At 41.7% G+C, this 18,729-nt stretch overlaps 1 protein-coding gene across 5 annotated transcripts in view; it reads right to left on the minus strand.

Annotated features, from left to right (window-relative positions):
• Positions 1 to 18,729, minus strand: part of LOC121956111 (RNA binding protein fox-1 homolog 3-like) — a 546,203-nt gene that overhangs the window by 123,803 nt on the left and 403,671 nt on the right. Inside the window, exon 1 of one of the 5 annotated variants that reach the window (XM_042504228.1) lies at positions 16,109 to 16,135. The exons of the other annotated variants lie outside the window; for them this stretch is intronic. Within the exon in view, the coding sequence (XP_042360162.1) occupies positions 16,109 to 16,126 (18 nt within the window). The 5' untranslated portion in view covers positions 16,127 to 16,135. Of the gene's footprint in view, positions 1 to 16,108; positions 16,136 to 18,729 lie in introns of those variants that run through there. 5 annotated transcript variants of the gene reach the window in all.

An 18,729-nucleotide genomic window follows, 5' to 3' on the forward strand; every position in this document is an offset into this window, starting at 1 on the left:
TGCATTCAATGAGCATGCTTTACATCAGTGTTTCTCAACCTCTGTTCTTGTCAAGGATTTCTACATCTGAAAAGAAAAGTGGAAAAGTGAAAACTGTGATCAAAATATTTACTCTTGTGACTCTTCTTTCACTGGCCTCAATTCTATAGTGAGTTCATTAGTGAAAGCAACCTATTTCCCATCTTTCTGTGGACCCCTGGAGCTCCCACAAGGACCGCTGGGGATCTAATGACCTCTGGTTGGGAACCACTGACCTAATAAAGGCTTATGAAACTGACGCAAATCTGGAAACAAAGAAATGCAAACGCAGATACATGTTCATTTTTGGGGAAGTAACAAGCAAGCTAATTAGCACACACACACACACATACACATAATTTAATTATCTGATCTAGATACATTTTAGACTTTGTATAGACTTATGAGCAATGAAAATGCCTTAAAACATATATCTATGATCTATGATTTCTCATGCCACCTTTTGGTATTTCTGTTCAGAGCTTTCCTCATGTGCCACAATGATGTAATGTTTTTGAGAAAAAATATAATAATTTTGGGGTTCTTCTAAGCAAACAATGACAAATGTGACTGTTTGTGAATAAATCAGCATATGTATATTTTTGCCTAAAGTCTTCATGTCACCCGATGAATGTTTCTCATGATTGGCCCCCTGGATTGTGCTTTGCTCACTTTTTAACTGTGTTCAAACACTCACTCCCTAACAGTAACGAAAGTGAAAACATAAAGAACAAAAGAAAAAACACAATAACAGCAGTAACAATGCAGGGTAAAAAAAATAAAACAAGATTAATGTCCATGCAGCTGCTGTCCTGATGCATGCTGGGAGGTTTCCTTATACGCATACCTCAGCACAAAACAATATAAACTCTACAAACTCAAACAATAGAAGATAACTCTTTGACCAAACCGCATAAAAACATGTTTTAGACTATAAGGATTTTTTTTTTCGGTGACTATGAGAAAATCTGTACATTTTCACATGTATGGAGCTGGAACCAGAGAAATTAATAAATGACTCAAACAACTAATCAATTATCACGTTCTCCATTAGTTAATATCCTGTGCTTTGAATTTAACCAAATCACTTTAAGCCTAATCCAAAATATGACTAAATGTACAATGTATAACAAAATAGCACCTGCCTTACCCCTATAACAGCCATAAGGGCACAAACACATGTACAGCAGCAATCTCACTGTATACGCAGGGTGTGTGAGGGGAATTTTCCAACATCAAAAATCAAAGCATTTAAGTAGATTGTACACAAGCACGTCTTGGAAGCTTGATCTTACTAATCTACAAATGGCTTCTTGTTATTAAACTGCTAATTCAGAGGATTAAAGGATCCATGAGAACACAATCCCCTTTACTTCCTTTCCAGGGTATGCTGAAGGTGGCTTAAATATTAATTAAGCACACACACACACACACGTTAGCCCATATGTGCACACATACAGCAGAGTATATGGAGTACTCGCTTGGCTCAGGACTTATACACATCCAGGAGTTTCCTCATTGCTTTGTCTCATTTTGTCAAGCTGCTTCTTTTTTTTTCTATAAAACCTCCATTTCTCTCAAACACACACACACAAATACACACACGCCTATTTTGATATCGCAGACAACCATATCTTACTGATTAGTTCCTTTCAGTCTTTTTTTAGGATGCTCAGTGCTGTCATCTTGCCGCTCCTCTCACATGACCCAAAATCCTCATTTGACTTCTTTCTTTTTTCTTTTTTTCCGCCACAATGGCTCAGGATGAGGAAATAAGCTCAGGCTGCAGCATACAGCATTCTGTGTGAGGAGGTTTCACAAGCTTGCGCAGCCCAAACGTACACTAAAAACACACCTGTGTGTCCGGGGCAGTGTGTGATTTAGTTTGCGGCTTGTTCCGCTTGTGTTTTCTGCTTGTTTCAGAAAATGTTACATTCAGATTACAGCTCATTGTGAATTCATGAAAGTGCGTTATGTGGAGAATCTAAAGTGTAGCCATAAGATTTTTTTTTCCTCATCTGAAAACACAATATTTCCATTTTTGGAAAGAAATACCAATCTGAATCATTTTTATTGTGTTTTATCTCTAACATAAAAAAGGTCTCCGGCTAAAAAAATGAGCTCATTTTGTCAGCCAAGGGCAGCCAGCTCCTTTAAAAGTACTGTAAATTGTTGCAATTTCTTCTTTTTTTTTCCTGATTAATTTCTTGTTTCCACATTTTTCAACCAGTGCAGATCTCATTTTTTGATTGATTCAGTTATACATAGCACATTACACATTATATATAGTACATTAAGACTGACACTAATAATACATTTTGACATGCTCGCCTTGCTGAGGCCGCGCAAACTGCTGATAACGTGGATTTACAAGGTGTATCCCTGCACCCCGCGTTAAATGAAAAGTTAAATTATGAACCAATCTATTTCTGATTTTAACAACATCCTCCGACGACACATTATTTTAAGTGTTCCTGTAAAAGAGCCATTATGAATATAAAACACCTCAAATTATTGTAATGTCTTGATGAAAAGGAAAAGTTCATCTCGTGCGATCCCTCCCGGTCTTTAAAAGCAGACAGTAAATTGACATCAAGTGTCAAGCGTGTAAAAGTCAAAGAGTCAAATCTGCGCCAGAGTGAGAATGTACTGGGGCCAGCATGAAAAACTACACACAGCAGATCACATTACCTGCCTTTTTCACTGAAATAAGCAGTGTAATTTATCCTGACCTTTTTAGATTACTATGAATGTGCTGTCTGTGTAATTTTAACTGAAGTCCTCAGCAGCTTTGCTGGTCTGGAAACACTGGCTATGAAACCTGAGGAGGCGGCCGCTGATGGGATCAGTGGGCTGATGCCGCCAATACAGCCATGATACAATACCAAACAAATACTGAGGGACTGCCTGACATTCACAGCTATTAACACACATCCACGGCAATCACTTTATTTCATCATCGTCGCGAGAGATTCACCTTCAGACTCCAGTCGGGACTGATTCCTCGCCACTTCTACTGACGGCTAATAACAAAAGTAGAAGCCTATTTTAGCTGTGACAAGTGTTTCAGGATTAGAATTTCATTCCTAATGGGTTCTCTGGTAACGGTTTAATTCACTACCTATGCGATATCAATTCCATTATAATCTCATTAAGCTATTGCACACTGAGGTGATTTCGAATGAATGTGAAACAGCCAACCGTACGCTCCCCTCTAATTGAGCAATACTTTTTATTCATTATTATTGCCCATTATTAAATTAATGAACTTAATGGACTTATTTTCTAAATTGCAAAGACCCCTGGCAACATGTTTTTAATTCCATTAGCAGACATATTGAAAAAAAAAGAGAGAGAGAGATACACAGAGGTGTGTGGGCAATTAGCCTACTGCTGCGACAGATCATCAGTGGCACAGTTTCCCTACTCTCAGCAGCAGGAGTTTGTCCATCTTGTCCTGGATCTCTGGTGACAGCACTCACCTTCACACACACTTCACTAATTTCATGTTTTGGACTTCTTAGAAACAAAAGTGGTGGCATTAGCCCTGGGTGTCCGAGGCTTCAGCCCCGAAACTAGATATATAGGCTGTACATATACAGTATACAGGCTTTATGTGTTTCAAAAATAAGAATCAGGCCTAAGGGACTGCTCTTTACTTATCAGAGGAAGGGGGTGACTGCTGTGTGACTTTTTTTGTTCTTGTACTTTATTTTGACCCTCCCCAAAGCTACAAATATTTTTCCTTAAACGTCCCTGAGTGACTTGGTGGAAAATGCATTAACCTCCTTCCACTATGAATTAGTTATTAGATTAGATTTTTTTTTAAAACATACTCTTTGATGTTTGAAAGTTCAAATTTGAAGATGAAATCTTGCAGTTTAAAAAAGTCTTGGTTTTTCACACTTTTTCACCATGTTTTCTTTAAAAACTAAATACAACCATCTGAAGTTGTAAGTCTCTCCCCTAAACCCAAAAAATAAAATGAAATAAATGAAATTTATCAGTCCCTGATAATGACAAAAAGCCCTTCATCTAATAATTGTCATTTCATTCGTACTTGTGCTTAACTAAATGTACTTCATTTCCACCACTTAAAAAAATACATACCATTTTTAGAACTCTAATCAATATTTTTGTATTGATAGCGGTTGTTATGCATTGTGTTTCTACTCTATTTATTACCACAACTATTAGTATTCTAAAATCACAATTCATGAAAATAAAGTTAAAAATTAAAGTTTTTCAGGGTAAATAAGGTGCCAGAGTGCAATAAAAGCATCCAAATAGAGCTTGTTCATTAAAAAACCGAAACCCCTTACAAAGATGCAGGCTGAGCCCCTAATATGCTCAAATTGTAGGAATGTCCCTGGAAACAAGCTGTTTTGAACAGCTCCATCCATTCATTTTAACCTCTAATCTGTTGCCCTTTGATGGGAAGACACACTGTACATGACATGACAACATATTTGAATATTGTACTGTAAGCCGAACTAAACATAACCTGAATAATATATGAAATAGATTTTCTGAAATGAGATCTTTTCAGTAACCAGAGGACGCCACACAAAATTGCCCCAGAAGATGAAAGCGACGGATCTGCATAACTGAACGGCCGATCAATACGTCTCAAGCTAAAATGGCAAGTCTTGATAAGGTTATTGAATTTTCTTTTTAATTAAAAAGCATACTACTGCGCTCTCTGTCAAATACCACGGCATCACTGATGATGAGGAGCCGAGAGTGTTGTCCTTGTTTATATGTTCATCACTATATGAAAAACACCAGGCGGTGTGTCGGCGCGTCATCAATCAGCGCGGCAGAGGAATTTATTTTCTGTTTGTCTCTGTTGTGTCTTGGGATTAAGCTGTCACCGAAGCTCTCAAACCACAAACGATGACATTCATATAGATATTTATTCTCATTACATGTCAGTTGTGAGCTCTAAAACTATCAGTATTATTTATTTTATGCTCATGCAACATCATTTCCTATTTAATGTTTTCACCGGCAAAACAACTTTCATCCTTTTATTTATATTTTCCTCAGAAAATGATGCAACGAGAGAGGGAAAACTAATGCATCCATATGCCCATGGATTATGTAACATGTGAGACATTGCATTCGTTTTGTTCAATGTAAACGTCCAAAAGTGGCACACTCTCTTCCCATATTCTAGTCATGAAAATGCATAATTTAAAAGAGCTGAGACCAAGCTGTTCCTCAGCGGTGCCGAGCAAGCGCTGCATCGTATCAGTGCGAACATCAGTGGATAGAAAACGCTGCTCCCCGGAGAGAGTGCCATTACATTCAATCGTCAACCGCTGGATAAAACTCATTTCGCTCGGCACAGTGTCTGAATGGCTCTATACGTTCTGCAGAGGCCACGATGTGATAGCACAGCATGTCAGAGCCACACTAAAGGGATTTTAAAGCAGGTTAGAGCGCGGCACAAAAGCCACCACACAAAGCCACAGAGCGCCGGGGCAGAACGGCGGAGGCACTGCTGCCACAGCTGACCGTCCTTACACAGCCTGAAGGACCCCGAGTAAACAAACAGCACCGAGTCGCCGCTTGTTTGGAGGTCCAAGCCAAGTTGTTGACAACAAGATAATGTCAGACTCTATTTTTAGATGAATGAAAGTATCTTTGGGTGAAGCGAGACAGTTTTAAATATTCATTCCTTGCCTCCATTTAGCACTATCTCCATGCACCTGAACTAAAAAGGAGAGAAAACCATTTCCAATCAGGAGTCACTGAAATTTGATGAACATCAACTCTTCTGCTTTGACTGTCAGCCCCTAAAATATGTCCAACTTGTTTGTATATGCCTCTTATTGCAACCCACATTTATGTTTACTGTTAGGCAGCAAATGAAAGCAAAGGAGGAAGTCAGGTGATAAAGAGCAACATAGTTTGCTTGGATTGGTCAAACAAACACAGGGCTTTTACCCCGCAGATCCCTGTATGTGGTGCACGTGAAATCAAAAGTCTATGTTATTTTCAATTGTAAAAATTAGTGTGTAGTTAGCTTTCATCACAAAAAGGGAAGTTACGTATGTTGGTTGATACGTAACTTAAAAAAATACTTATTTTAAGTCAAACTATGGTCTTTTCAAGAAAACACCAATGAAGTACCAACAGCTAACAATCTTGGAAGAAATCTTTTCAATGGAAAAACTGACACACATGCTGAGACTACAGGAAGCACATCTAAAAAGATTATGGGAAAAAAGGACTCTATACAAGACTCAAGACGACACTGAAGTGGAACAATAACCACTAGATATACTAATCTCCAAGGAGGTAAAAATGGATATGCACCCAACCAGTTTTGATTTTGTTAACTCTTGTCTTTGGGTTCGTTTTTCTGCCATAACTGACATGTCAGTGTCACAAATATTTGTATTAATAAAGATCTAAATGGAAAAAAAAACATGATCTTTAACTAAACCTAGCCAAGAATTTTTGTTACCTAAGCCTAGTCCCAACCATTTTCTAACATTAGCCACATGTTGAAAACTGTGACTGTTAAGGCTCATTTACACTCCACTGACGTACAAAAATAGACACGTTGTAAATAAGTCAAAAGATTCTGACAACAAAAATAAGGTAACATTAGTTTGGTTGTCATGATGTACCTTTTGACTGAGGCACCGTTGTAGGTGGAGCTACTCTGTGAAGCTACTAATAATGGTTGTGACACGTGAACAGACTATTCTTTTAAATCTTATACCAACTTGTTCCATGTGGCCATTTTTAAAATGTCTTTGCCGTGGCCTTTGAGCATGGACTACACTAATCTGCCCCAATGACTTCCAGCGGCACTTCTCAGTTTCGTCTGAATCCTTGAGCTTTCAGAATACATGCACAAATACAAACAAAATGAACACATTGTATGGACAGAAGGCTCAATCTGTGTTCGTATACATATGTAAAGTTGAGCATAGCATAAGCTTTATGGCCATATAAGTTGTTTTTGTGGTGACCTCCTGCCATGCATAGGGGTGGCAGTTTTGAAAACGCCGCTGTGGGTTGTATTAGTGGGTAGAAGACATATTGTTTGGAGGACTTATTGCTTTTGTTTAGTTTTCACTTCCTTTATTTACAGGTTTATGGCAGTCACTACATGTCTTAGCCCAGCACGACAAGTATGATCATCAAGGTAACTTAGAAGAACTGTCTTCTGGGATTTCAGTGGTTTTAGGATAAAAAAAAAAATGCAGTTATTTGGTTTTTTTGCCTGTATGGCCAAACATTTTAAAGACAGCAATCTTATGTACATTAATTGATAACTTGTGAAGCCAGACACTGTGTATGGCTCACCTCACATTAAGGTGAACTGATTGTATTAGTGCAATATTGGATTTTATTTAGATGTAATTGCCACTGATGGTGGCTTTGCAAACATTAATGCAAGCAGTCCATTGACACTTAAGTAGTTCTTAACACCAAGTGGGAGATTTCGTAGCTGTCAGAAATTCTTAATATCTCAAACTCAAAATGACAACTTGGCTAATAAACGATTTCTCCAATGCGGCTACACGTAATATAATGTGAAAGCAGCATATGAACCATGCTGAATATCAACTGATAATGTAAAGTGAAGAAGTTAGTTTTCATGGATTTTTTTTCTACATTGCTCTACGAAAGACAAGTGTAAACTCTGGTGCACAAAATGTCTATTGGGTGTAAAAAGTTAAAGCAGAAACAAAACAAAACAAAGAAAACACAAGTCACCTGCATGCGTGTGTGCTTATATATACATATATATACACACACACACACACACACACACACACACATACGTGATGCAGAGTATATTTATTTTTATACGCCATTTTAACTGAGAATTATTTATCGGCAGGAGTTCAGTCATCTTTATGGGTTGGCCCTTTGCACACTGCTGAATATTTCTGTTTCTAGTTGAAGCTTAAACAGGAGCTTTGACCATCTCACACCGGGCATGGAAACAGAGACCGGTAGCTACAAACACACTGCAGATTATATAATGATCATGAAAACTACATGAGAAAGAACACCTCCCCCACAACAAACACACTCAAAATGACACTGACAGGAGCCGAGGAGCGTGCGCGCATGTGTGGATGCACATAAACACACACACACAGACAGCGGCTGACACCGGGAGAGGCCAAGCCTGACATGAGGTGAGATGAAGTAGCGTTTCTCATCATCTGCTGAGCCTGGCTGTGTCTGACCTGGAGGACAGAGGTAGGCCCGGGGCATGGCCCTAGGACCCGGGCTGCCGGAGTGAAAGGGGCCTCCGCCGAGACTTATAAAGTCCCGGCCACAATTTACTGGGAAGGCTCAAATTGTGGTGTCCAGTGGCCACAGAGCGGCCCTGCTGTCAGCGCCACTCTTATTTGCTTCATTCCCTTTGACACTTCCTCTCGATTAGGGTCATAAATTCCATGAAATCGGTCAATAACCTATAACACTAATGTCACTCTCCTGCCATTAATTTTACAGCCTGTGTGCCACACTGTTTCTTAACCCCCTTTTACGTGACAGCAGGGTTTATACTCCCACGGATTGATTGAGAAGAGTATATAACGCGCTTTGAATGGAGCCTTTGCAACCGTAAAGATAAACACATATATGAAAAACGCCAGTGGAAAAGTGGATATGGCTGTTGTCTTTGGAGATTACCACCTGTACAAAGCTGGATCACTTTTTCTACACACTTTTTACAACAAATTACTTTCTGTGGTCTCAATGGCAGCTATGGCCCTGTAAGGAATAGTTTGGAGCCTCATATATATCATATAAGCCTATGTTTTCATTATGTGTCTGTATTGTTCATCAGTACATCTCATTCTCATGAATGTGTTACCCCAAGAACGTCTTCAGGAGATTTCTTCAAATTTGGCACAACCATCTGCTTGGACTCAACAATGAACTGATTAGATTTTGGTTGTAATAGCTCAAAGTTCAAAGTCACCGTGACCTCATCTGTCTCATTCTTGTGTGCGAGATATCGCAAGAACACCTCGAGGAAATTCCTTCAAATTTGAAACAAACGTCCACTTGGACTCGACAGTGGACTGGTTGGAATTTGGTGGTCAAAACTCAAATTCATTGTGACCTCAAAAAAAAAATTTTTTAAGCTGTAACTCAAGAATGTATCTGCCAACTATGAAAAAAAATTTTCAGCGAACTACGCGGACACCTATCTTATTAGAACTTGCCAATTTGTTTTTTTATTTCTTCTACTTTTATACGATAAAACAGCAAAAATGACAGTTTTACACCTCTGAGCTTCAAGTCTCAAAACAGTTTGTTAGATAGATATCACAACAACAGCAAAACCTACTGCCGGCGTTTTTTTTGTTCCCAATTTTTAAAGAAGTTGATGATTCTATTTGAATAACTGAGTATAAAAAAGTGGAAAGCGCACAAATTACATTTGTTGCTGTGAGAGAGAGGGCAGAAGTGGTTTTCTTATCATGCGTGGCAGGTTGCCAGTGGATATGTTGCTGCTGTTCTCACAGGGGCTTCTCCTCCAATCTTTTCCGTATGTGAGAGCTGACACTTCAGGGCATATCTATGGCACAGACGTGTTAGCGATGCACACGCCTTCTGCTGCAACACTGCTGAGGAGGATGAAGGACTGCCATGAGAGACTTCTGGAGTTACTGGCAGCGCAACAGGCCGACCGCAAAAAGTTAAATAAATAAATAAAGCGGTGAAAAATAATTACTGCGAAATGGCATTTGGCAATGGGAAGGCTCACTTAAACAGATACTTCTGTTTAAGTACATTTTCAACTGGAAGAGGAGAGGAAAGAGAACGTCTGCAAATGAATCGGTGCTGAGACAAGCCATTTCTTTCTTTAGATCAGCTGAAGGGGGACGTTTTTAGGCCATTGCGTCGAAATTGCCAAGAAGAATGTTTTCCTGCTCCTCCAAGGCTTAGGTGACACATGCTGTGATCCTGAAACTTACTTGTTGTCTCACTGTCAATGCTCAAATGATGTCTTCATCTATTTTTAGGCTTAAGACATCATGAAATTTGGGGCAAAATCTTTGAACCTTTGCTCCACTTTCTTTCAGATCATCATTTGTTAGAGAAGCCAAATTTTAATATTTAATTCTCCAAGTCAGTAAGACATAAAATGTCTGCTTCGCTTAAGTTTAAAACATTTTTTTTGCATAATCTCAGATCCCCCCGCGTATGATTCACTCATCCGGGTTTGTTCACTCAGTCACGAGTGAAAAACAGACAATAATGTCTCGTGTTTTGGCACATTGGTGTGCGTTGGCAACTTTCCATCCTACTACTCCACCAGCTCCTCATTGTTTTGCTGTTTGAGATGCACTCCTTTACTCTCTCCTTAAGAGAGAAAGAGAGAGAGAGAAGACCCTTTAAACAACGCCGCCGCCGTTAATCATTAAATCGGATTTTTATTTTTGCCTCCTCTGGAATGGCTGGGGTTGAATTGACACGGCGCCTCGACGGCGGCGAGGCAAAATGGCCGCTCGTAGTAACAGCTCACAAGCCCCTGGACAACCTGAGGCATGGCCATCCAATCCCACATCATTAAGGCTAGAGTCCTTTATTGTGTTGGAGGCATTAAATGGTGCGCTGGCTATAGCCCTGAAGTCACACTCCACTAGGAGAAAACAGCAGAAAAATAACGGCACAGCTGGATAATGACTTTTCCCTGGGAGGCTGACCATGTGTACAAAAGCGCTAATGATAGCAGGTGCAATAAGCGAGCGCAAGGCTTTTACTGCGTCCGGATCTATTTTCCTCTGCTAAACTCGCCAGTGATTTCCCCCGTGTAGGTGTCTTTCTGTAGTTTAAGAACAGCCCCCATACCCCCTCCTCCTCCCTCCCTCCTCTCCGTTCTCGCTCTCCTCCTGTATCTAATCTCTTTATCAGCTGTGCAGCTAATATCAAAGAGGACTGTGGTGTGAAAATCCTGCAAGTAAAACCTGCTGTCAGACTCTAATCACAATTAGCTGGGCTCTAGACCCATTAGCCCCAAGGGGAAGAGACCAAAAGCTGACAGAATTATTGTTAAAGCTACTGATTGCTAATGATCCCACAGAGCACAAAGGGTGGAGACTGGGATTCCAAAAAAGAGGAGGGGGGTTAAAATTCTTCTATCCTAATTTTTCCTCTGGAATTGATCTCATAGGTTGTCAAAATTGCACTGGAGAAATATACGATTTACAAGCTTGGATCTCATTGGTATTAGTGGTTAAACAGATAACACGTTTCCTGGATGTACTGCCTCCTCTGCTTCCTTAGCTCGGCTTTGTAGCAGAGCTGTTACATCAGCTCTGCTACAAAGCCATGTGTGCCTTCCAGATTATAAAACATTAAGCTGGAAATTAATGACTGATTGCAACAGCCTTTACTAAAAATAAAAAAAAAAAAAAACTTGGGAAGAGAAAAGGAGAGCAACAACTCGCAGACAAAACAACGACACGTGACATCCCCCGGAGTGAATCACCTGCAGTATAAGCCTTTCAAAGAAGCGCCTCGCATTTGATGTTAAGCCCCCCAAACTGTTCTGGCTGTCGGAGGACTTGCCGGGAGATAGAAATGTCTAAAGTTATTACAGCAGTCAGGTAAAGTGTGTGGCAACGCCGTCCTGTAATGGGGGTGGAGAGCCGGCCAGCAGCAGCTAATGAAGGCGTCTCGGGGAGTACTAAAGAGTCTACGTGACACTACTCCTGATTCGCCCGTCTGAGGACACAGATCAATTAATACATTAACAAACGATCGCAAGCACTTCATCTTGCAATATGAAACCGGCGGCCTGGACTCGCTGCCCTCCCGCCCAGAATGGCTGATCAGCTCTGCCTCTGTACACAGTCCGCCATGAATTTCAACATCCTCGGCTGCAAAGCCCCTCTGTTTGGGTTTGTAATGTCTCACCAGAGGCTCGCACCATATGCATGCATTGTAACTACAACACATGCTGTACATATATGCAAGCAATAACGGGAGATATAGGAGCGCTCCGAGCTATTCTTCACCTTCAAAGAAAATCTGATACAATTTGCAATGTAAAACACAACACATGACCAAATCACAACAGCTCTGATTGAACGTCAGCCTGAAGGGAATTCACTCCTTCTAATGACCACAGCTCGAAAACCTCAAATCGGCTCCTTGTTGAGGTGTCTGTTGTCTTTTTTTTTTTTTTTTAGTTGCAGATAAAAACAAAGCATTAATGCAGGCCAAACACACCATGTGAGCAGCCCGCGGCACACTTGACTGCGCTGTGTTGGGGAAGTCTAACGTAAACCATTGCTCCTTGCCATGCCATATATATCCAGTCTCCCCATTACCACCATCTCTACTCGACAGCGAGGGCCCTGCACTGCTAAATTATTCATCACACTGAGGGGAGGACAGAAGCATGCATGGTTTCTCCACTCCATGCCTCTTCCCCTTTTCTCTCTGTCTCTAATGCAAAGGAACAGCCGGGTGGAGAGAATGATATACAGGCCGTCTCTCCATCACTGTGTGGCCATCGCAGGAGATGTCGCCTCCACTTCCTCCAATTACCACAGTGGAGTTGAGGGTTTTGGGGTTGTGGCACAGCAGACGCTCGCTGGCTTGCCCGCCATGCATATAGGCGGGAGAAAAAAGGTGGGTGGCACCCAGGGGCCCCATGCATAACCTGGGACGTCTTTGTATACACATTCATCTATATCAGTGGGCAACGGGGAAATGTAAGCCAAAGGTAATTGCCCCGGATAAGAACATCTGCTTGGTGAATAAATATTCTAATGAGGGGAGCTTGCAGGTTCCCCAGACTGATGCACGGCTGACAGGCCTCCGGAGGGACCGCAGGTAATGCTCACCACCTGCAGTTCAAACAGGAGGCGGTCCCACCCTCCTTTCGCAGCTAAACGCTGGCCGACTAACACACACACACACACACACACACACGCGCGCGCGCGCGCGCACACACAGCCACAGACACACACAGTTAGTACCAGGGATGGGTGGTAAAACATTGATCACACACACTGGTTGTAATGTTACTGTTCTCAAGAAGTGCAATGAAATACTCTTGCAGTTTCACTTTTCATGTTATCCATCCAAAGTTCTGCTGAATAGATGTTGAGGAGTGAGAAGGCGCCCAAATTCTATTACTGTACCACCTCCTGCTGTGTTGCGGGAACCTGGAAGTGTTTGCAAAATTGCCTAACTCCTGCTAGGTCTCACCTTCTCAGCAAGCAAAAAGTTATGTCACTGCTTTTGTTATTACAGTGGGGCATAAAGTGACATTCATTTTTATTATAAATTAATTAATTTTTAGTTTAATCAATGAATTATTGACTTTAAATGTCAAAATATTATGAAAAAGGTGCAGCATAATTTCAGAGAACCCAATGCTTTGTTTTTGTGTTAGTTGATAATGTAAATGTCCACACTGTGGAGAATTGTCTTTAGTTTCACCACACAACATTAAAAACCCAGGACATCAGACAATAAAAGACATCAGAAAAGAAAAGCATCATCATTAGAAAAGCTTTTGTCATAGCAACTGTCCAAAACCTAAATTGATTAAATCCTAAGTGATACAGAACAGAAAAAAACAGCAACTTGTGATATTTAAAAATATAACTATAATATTCCGCATTTTGTCTCGATAAATGACAAATTATCAACAATTTTTTGTTTTTTCCGATTTCAGTTTACCAAAAGCTTGTTTCCATACTCTGAATTGAAACGTGACCAGCCTGACATCACATTTAGGGCCTTTAGCTTACAATCATTTCCACTGTCTCCAAATGTGAGTGTTAGTTTTTCGGTTTATTTTCTCAAGAATTAAGTCAAAACAAGTACTGTCAAACAGGCCCATCACAACTTCCCAGAATCCGAGGTGGAATCAAATTTTGTTCCAAAACAGTTAAAATCAAACAGATGTAAAATACTCAGTGATATAAAACTGAGAAAAGCAACAAATCCTCACATTTGAAGGGCTGGAGCTAATAAATATTAAGAGCTATTGCTTTATAAATAATTAATTGGCAAGTAATTAATCTATTAACTCAATTAATGTCAGTGAGTTTCCACTGATTAACACATCTAGTAAGTGACTTATCAAAAGAGCACTTTTTCGCAGTTTTCTTTGGAATGTGGTTATCTAAAATAAATAATTAGTAAAAATAATAATAATATTTTTACTGCATATTGTAAAAATATTCACCACTTCGCACTGGACATTTGGCTCATTCAGAGATGAAGTATCCTGATACTTCAAAGTAAAGATGACACAATTTTAGATTTTAGAGTTACAGCTGGAAATGATAAAATAAGGAGTCGTGTTTGGAATGAATGCTCAGAGCTAAAATAATAAAGTTAATTCTAGAGAGAGTAGAAAGTGAAAGTAGTAAAATGTTTTTTTTAGTCTAACATAAATGGATCCACTCATAAACATACACAGAGAAACGTTGAAGCATTAACTGCTATGATGAGAGAAACAGGCCACTACAGTACACAAGGCCCAACGTTAAACTGATGAGCCTGCAAGGCTGCAAACTGTCAGCATTACCGCTTCACTCTTTCCAGCCTACATCAGTGTGTGTGTGTGTGTGTGTGTGTGTGTGTGTGTGTGTGTGTGTGGTCATCGCTCCGACTGGCTGCAGGGAGAATTAATGATGAAACCGAGATGTGGAAAAGTTGTATCCTCACAGCACACCTTCAGACAGGACAGCAGACAGTGACAAGCTTCTCTCAATAAGCACCAATACCCAGGAGGCATCACGAGAGAACGCAAGGCCTGCGTTGGAGCGAGGCCTCAAAATACTGCCCACTGTATTAGTTTCTTTTAGTTGTGACAATTTGGAAATCCTACACCTCCCTGTCACTTCCACTCTACTTGGAAACAAAAGGAAAACTTTTTCTCGAGGTCCAAATGCGAGCTTGTTTATCCACTTAGAGTAACTTTGGCCCCAAAACATCCTCTCTCCCTCGAAATTGGAGCTTTAAATCAATACCGCTTCATTCATAGCATGCTTAACATGCTCTTTGTTATTCATCTTTTGCTCTCACTTCCACGTTTTAAAAAAAAAATGCGGTTGTAGTATAAGTCATCCACGTAAAATAACTTTCCCCCCCCCAAAAAAGACGTTTTTTTTCCATAGTAATCTGAACTCACGATCAATAGCTACACACACACACACACAACACACACACACACACACACACACACACACACACACAGTCTGCAGGAGACACATCTGTAAGTGCATTACAGAGGCAAAGCTGGAAATATGTGGTGCAATGGGAAAAAAAAAATAATTTCATTTACTTTGCATTTCTGTGAAGGTACAAAACACAAGTTGGCAAAACAGTGGAGGATTAAAATCATCTGCAACGGCATTAGTGAGAAATAAATGTAGTGTGGAGTGTAAATGCTAAAGCAGCGAGCACTGGGCGGGTATTGTTGTGGTGAGAATGCAAAACCACTGAGGAGACAAAACCAATCTGACTAATCACACATGATCTCAAACAGAATTAATCAGCAGCTCTGGCGAACAATCTGTAATCATCCTCATTCTGCGCTTAATGCCGCTTAATTTATGAAAAGACAAAAATAGGAGGAATTCTGGCTGACTTAGATGTATGGGCTAAGGAGGCAACAGCATCAAAAAACGTGTTTGAAACACAGACGAGGAAAATCGAAATGTGTCCCCAGAAGACCCCGAGCAGCCCCTTCTCAGACGCCAGCGTTAAATCGCAGAGTTTCAAATGGCAGGTGTGCTACATGGCTGTCAGTGGAAGTTGAATAACAATACTTGTAAAGGTATAAGTATGGATAATAATCACACTCAGATATCCTCTTTCATTTAAACGCAGAATAAGTCCGACACGTACGCACAGGCCTCTATAGCATCTGGCTGCAGCATCCAGCATCAATAAAACACATGGAAGTGGAAAACCATCAGCTCTGTTCATGCATGTGGGAGGTGCAACATACACACCCCCACCCGCACACACACAAAACACTGACACACATATGCCTGAAACCTCACACACACTTTCTGCTCATGCTGTAGCAGTGTGAGCATACACTTTGTGGTCCGCTACTCACCCAAAAGTACATCATCATGGCGGAAGCAGGACAGGTGTGGGCAGGCGGGCGGGCAGAGGAGAGCGGGGGGCCGAGCACCGGGGACCAGTCCAACCAGCAAGGGTGTCAAGAGGAGTCCGAGCGTCTGGACAGAGCTTTACTTGGTCCCTGTTCCACTGAGGCAGCCCTCCCTCTCAACTGTTCAATAGGGCTCGACTTGAGCTTTCCCCCCCTTCTTCTTTCTCTACAAGCAGTCTTCAGTTAATTTTTAAAAGCCCCCTTCTTTCTCTTCTTCTTCTGAGCCAACACAAGAAAGAGGGGGGAAAAGGCAGAAAAAAAGAGAGCTGGGAGGTGTTGTAACCTCTTTTTTTCTTTTGACACTCTTCCACTCCACTTGCCTCTCCACACCACTCACTTCGAGACTCTCCCTCTGTCTCTCTCTGCTCCCTCTCTCTCTCTCTCTCTCTCTTTCTCTCTCTCTCTCCCCCCCCGTGCCGTCTTATTGGTGAATGTGAAATCAGTCGGTACGGCGCCGAGGCTCAACTAGAGCAGCAGCAGCCTGCGCTTGACAGCTGCCTCCAGCGTTCCTCCACCGGAGCCCGTGTAGCTCTGCATAGAGGAGTGCGCCGAAACAAACCGGGATCCTGCAGACGGTACTGTAAAATTCAGCGTCCGGGGAGGAGGAGGAGGAGGAGGGGTGGGGGTGGGGGGTGAGGAAGGGGGGAGCCAGGAAGCTGGGAGTCGTGGTGGAGAGCTCTGCGGGGAGGAGGAGGAGGAGGTGGGGGGTGGGAGGGAGGGGAAGAGGCTTGTGTTGATGATGATGCTGGTGATAGTGGAGGACTAACAGATTGCTCCTCTTTCTTCTTTTCGCTGTCTGTGACTGAGATGTTGCACTGAAGTTGTGGCAGTTTTAGTTCATTGAAGAGAAGACAATACTGAAAGAAAAAAAAGAAAAAAGCGGGGGGGGATCTCAGAGAGAAACCTAAAAGTATGCCACAGGCAATTGGGAGGCACAGCCTATTTTCCACTTGTTCTCTGCTTTTAGCTGCTGAGCTTCACTGTCTTTATGTCTGTGCGGGTGCTTTTTTTCTTTTCTTCGTTTTTTTTTTTTTTTTGCAACCAAACTCACGCTTTGGTGACCAGGAGTGGTGAAAACCCTTTTCTCGTGCAGATCAGAGGCCAGATGAAGTTGAAACACCTTTGTGTGCCAAGCTATATTACATTACATGCTTTAGTGTGTTTTCCATCTGGCGGCTGTAAAGGGGGAGGGGGGGAAACAGGAGGAGGGAGGGAGTGGGAGTGTGTGTGTGTGTGTGTGTGTGTGTGTGTGTGTGTGTGTGTGTGTGTGTTGGGGGGGTGGGGGGGGGGGGTGGGGGGGCTTGGCTATCTTCTAGACAGCACTGTAACAATGAGCCTGCCTCAGCAATTTTCAAAACATATCATCAATACACGACTGGGAGCTCGCGCTTTTAAATATTAACCCTGTGGCAACCGGGGCAGGCTGCGGAGAGCTCGAGTGGTTTTGCGGCATCCTCTAGTGCTGGATCATCCAATAAAAGACGTCCTGGGGGATGAGCTAATTTGCTGTAGGATCCTAAAGAACATTTGCCAGCTATAGAGAACATTGGCGTAATGAACAGAGCAGATATATTCAGGTTATGTTACCCATCAGTAATTGCCACATAAGGAGGCTGAGTTAAATTTGCAGCTGGCTTTGAGCGAATTGATACACAAGGGGCCTCATTCATATGGCGTAACTGTCATCTTGAATTTATCACCCATTTTATTTTGCCGCCTCCGTCAGGAACAAGTGAGCGTTGAAATATGAAATGGCTTAAAGGCAAAGTCAAAGAATCGCAATTAGTGATTTTGCAAAATTTGTGATGTTTTGGGTTTCAGAGGCGAGCTGCTGCTTTTGTTGATAAATCACATAATTCTGCTCTTTCCTTCCTTCTCTGTCACGTCACAATCCAGCCTTTCCATCACCTCGTGCACACACAATCTCTCATTGGTGGCATTACCATGCACATGCAAGTCCTCCATATCTTTCCACATGTCCACCAGAACCCAATGGATTTACATTAGCAATCACAGAGTGGGTAACCGCCCCACTCCTACATCAATCTCTGATGGGAAATAAAAATGAAATGCACTTCTCAGGCAACTCGGATTAAGGATCACGCTTTTATCAAATACTGAAGTCTATTTCAAGTCCTGCTCATAAATAACTGAGGGGAGAGAGAGGGAGGAAAAGAAAAAGGGTAGAGGCACAAAAAAATAGAAGGAGAGACCGGAGGGGAAGGGTTAGGCAGTCAGGCAGGGGTGGTGTAGACAGAGAGCATCATGGTCTGAAGCTGAGGGCACTTGGGGTTGGAGGGATTAGGGAAAAAGGTAGAAAATAAGAATCTGAGGGCGTTTTAGCATCATATAATCCCCACTTCTCCTCTCTAGAAATCTCCTTCAATTACAGATGAAAAATGGAATTCGGGTTAAGATGGCGTTGCTCGGGGTGCAGATCTGGTCTTGGATGCTTCTTGGCTGCTTCCTGTCTCCCTCCGCATTTCTCCCATGCTCCACGCACCAAGGATGCAAGTGGCTTTTCCCGACCATTTAGATTTCCCATCCAAGTCTAGACACTCCCT

This window comes from Plectropomus leopardus, chromosome 17 (genome assembly GCF_008729295.1).
Source record: "Plectropomus leopardus isolate mb chromosome 17, YSFRI_Pleo_2.0, whole genome shotgun sequence".
In the NCBI taxonomy this organism is placed as follows: domain Eukaryota; kingdom Metazoa; phylum Chordata; class Actinopteri; order Perciformes; family Serranidae; genus Plectropomus; species Plectropomus leopardus.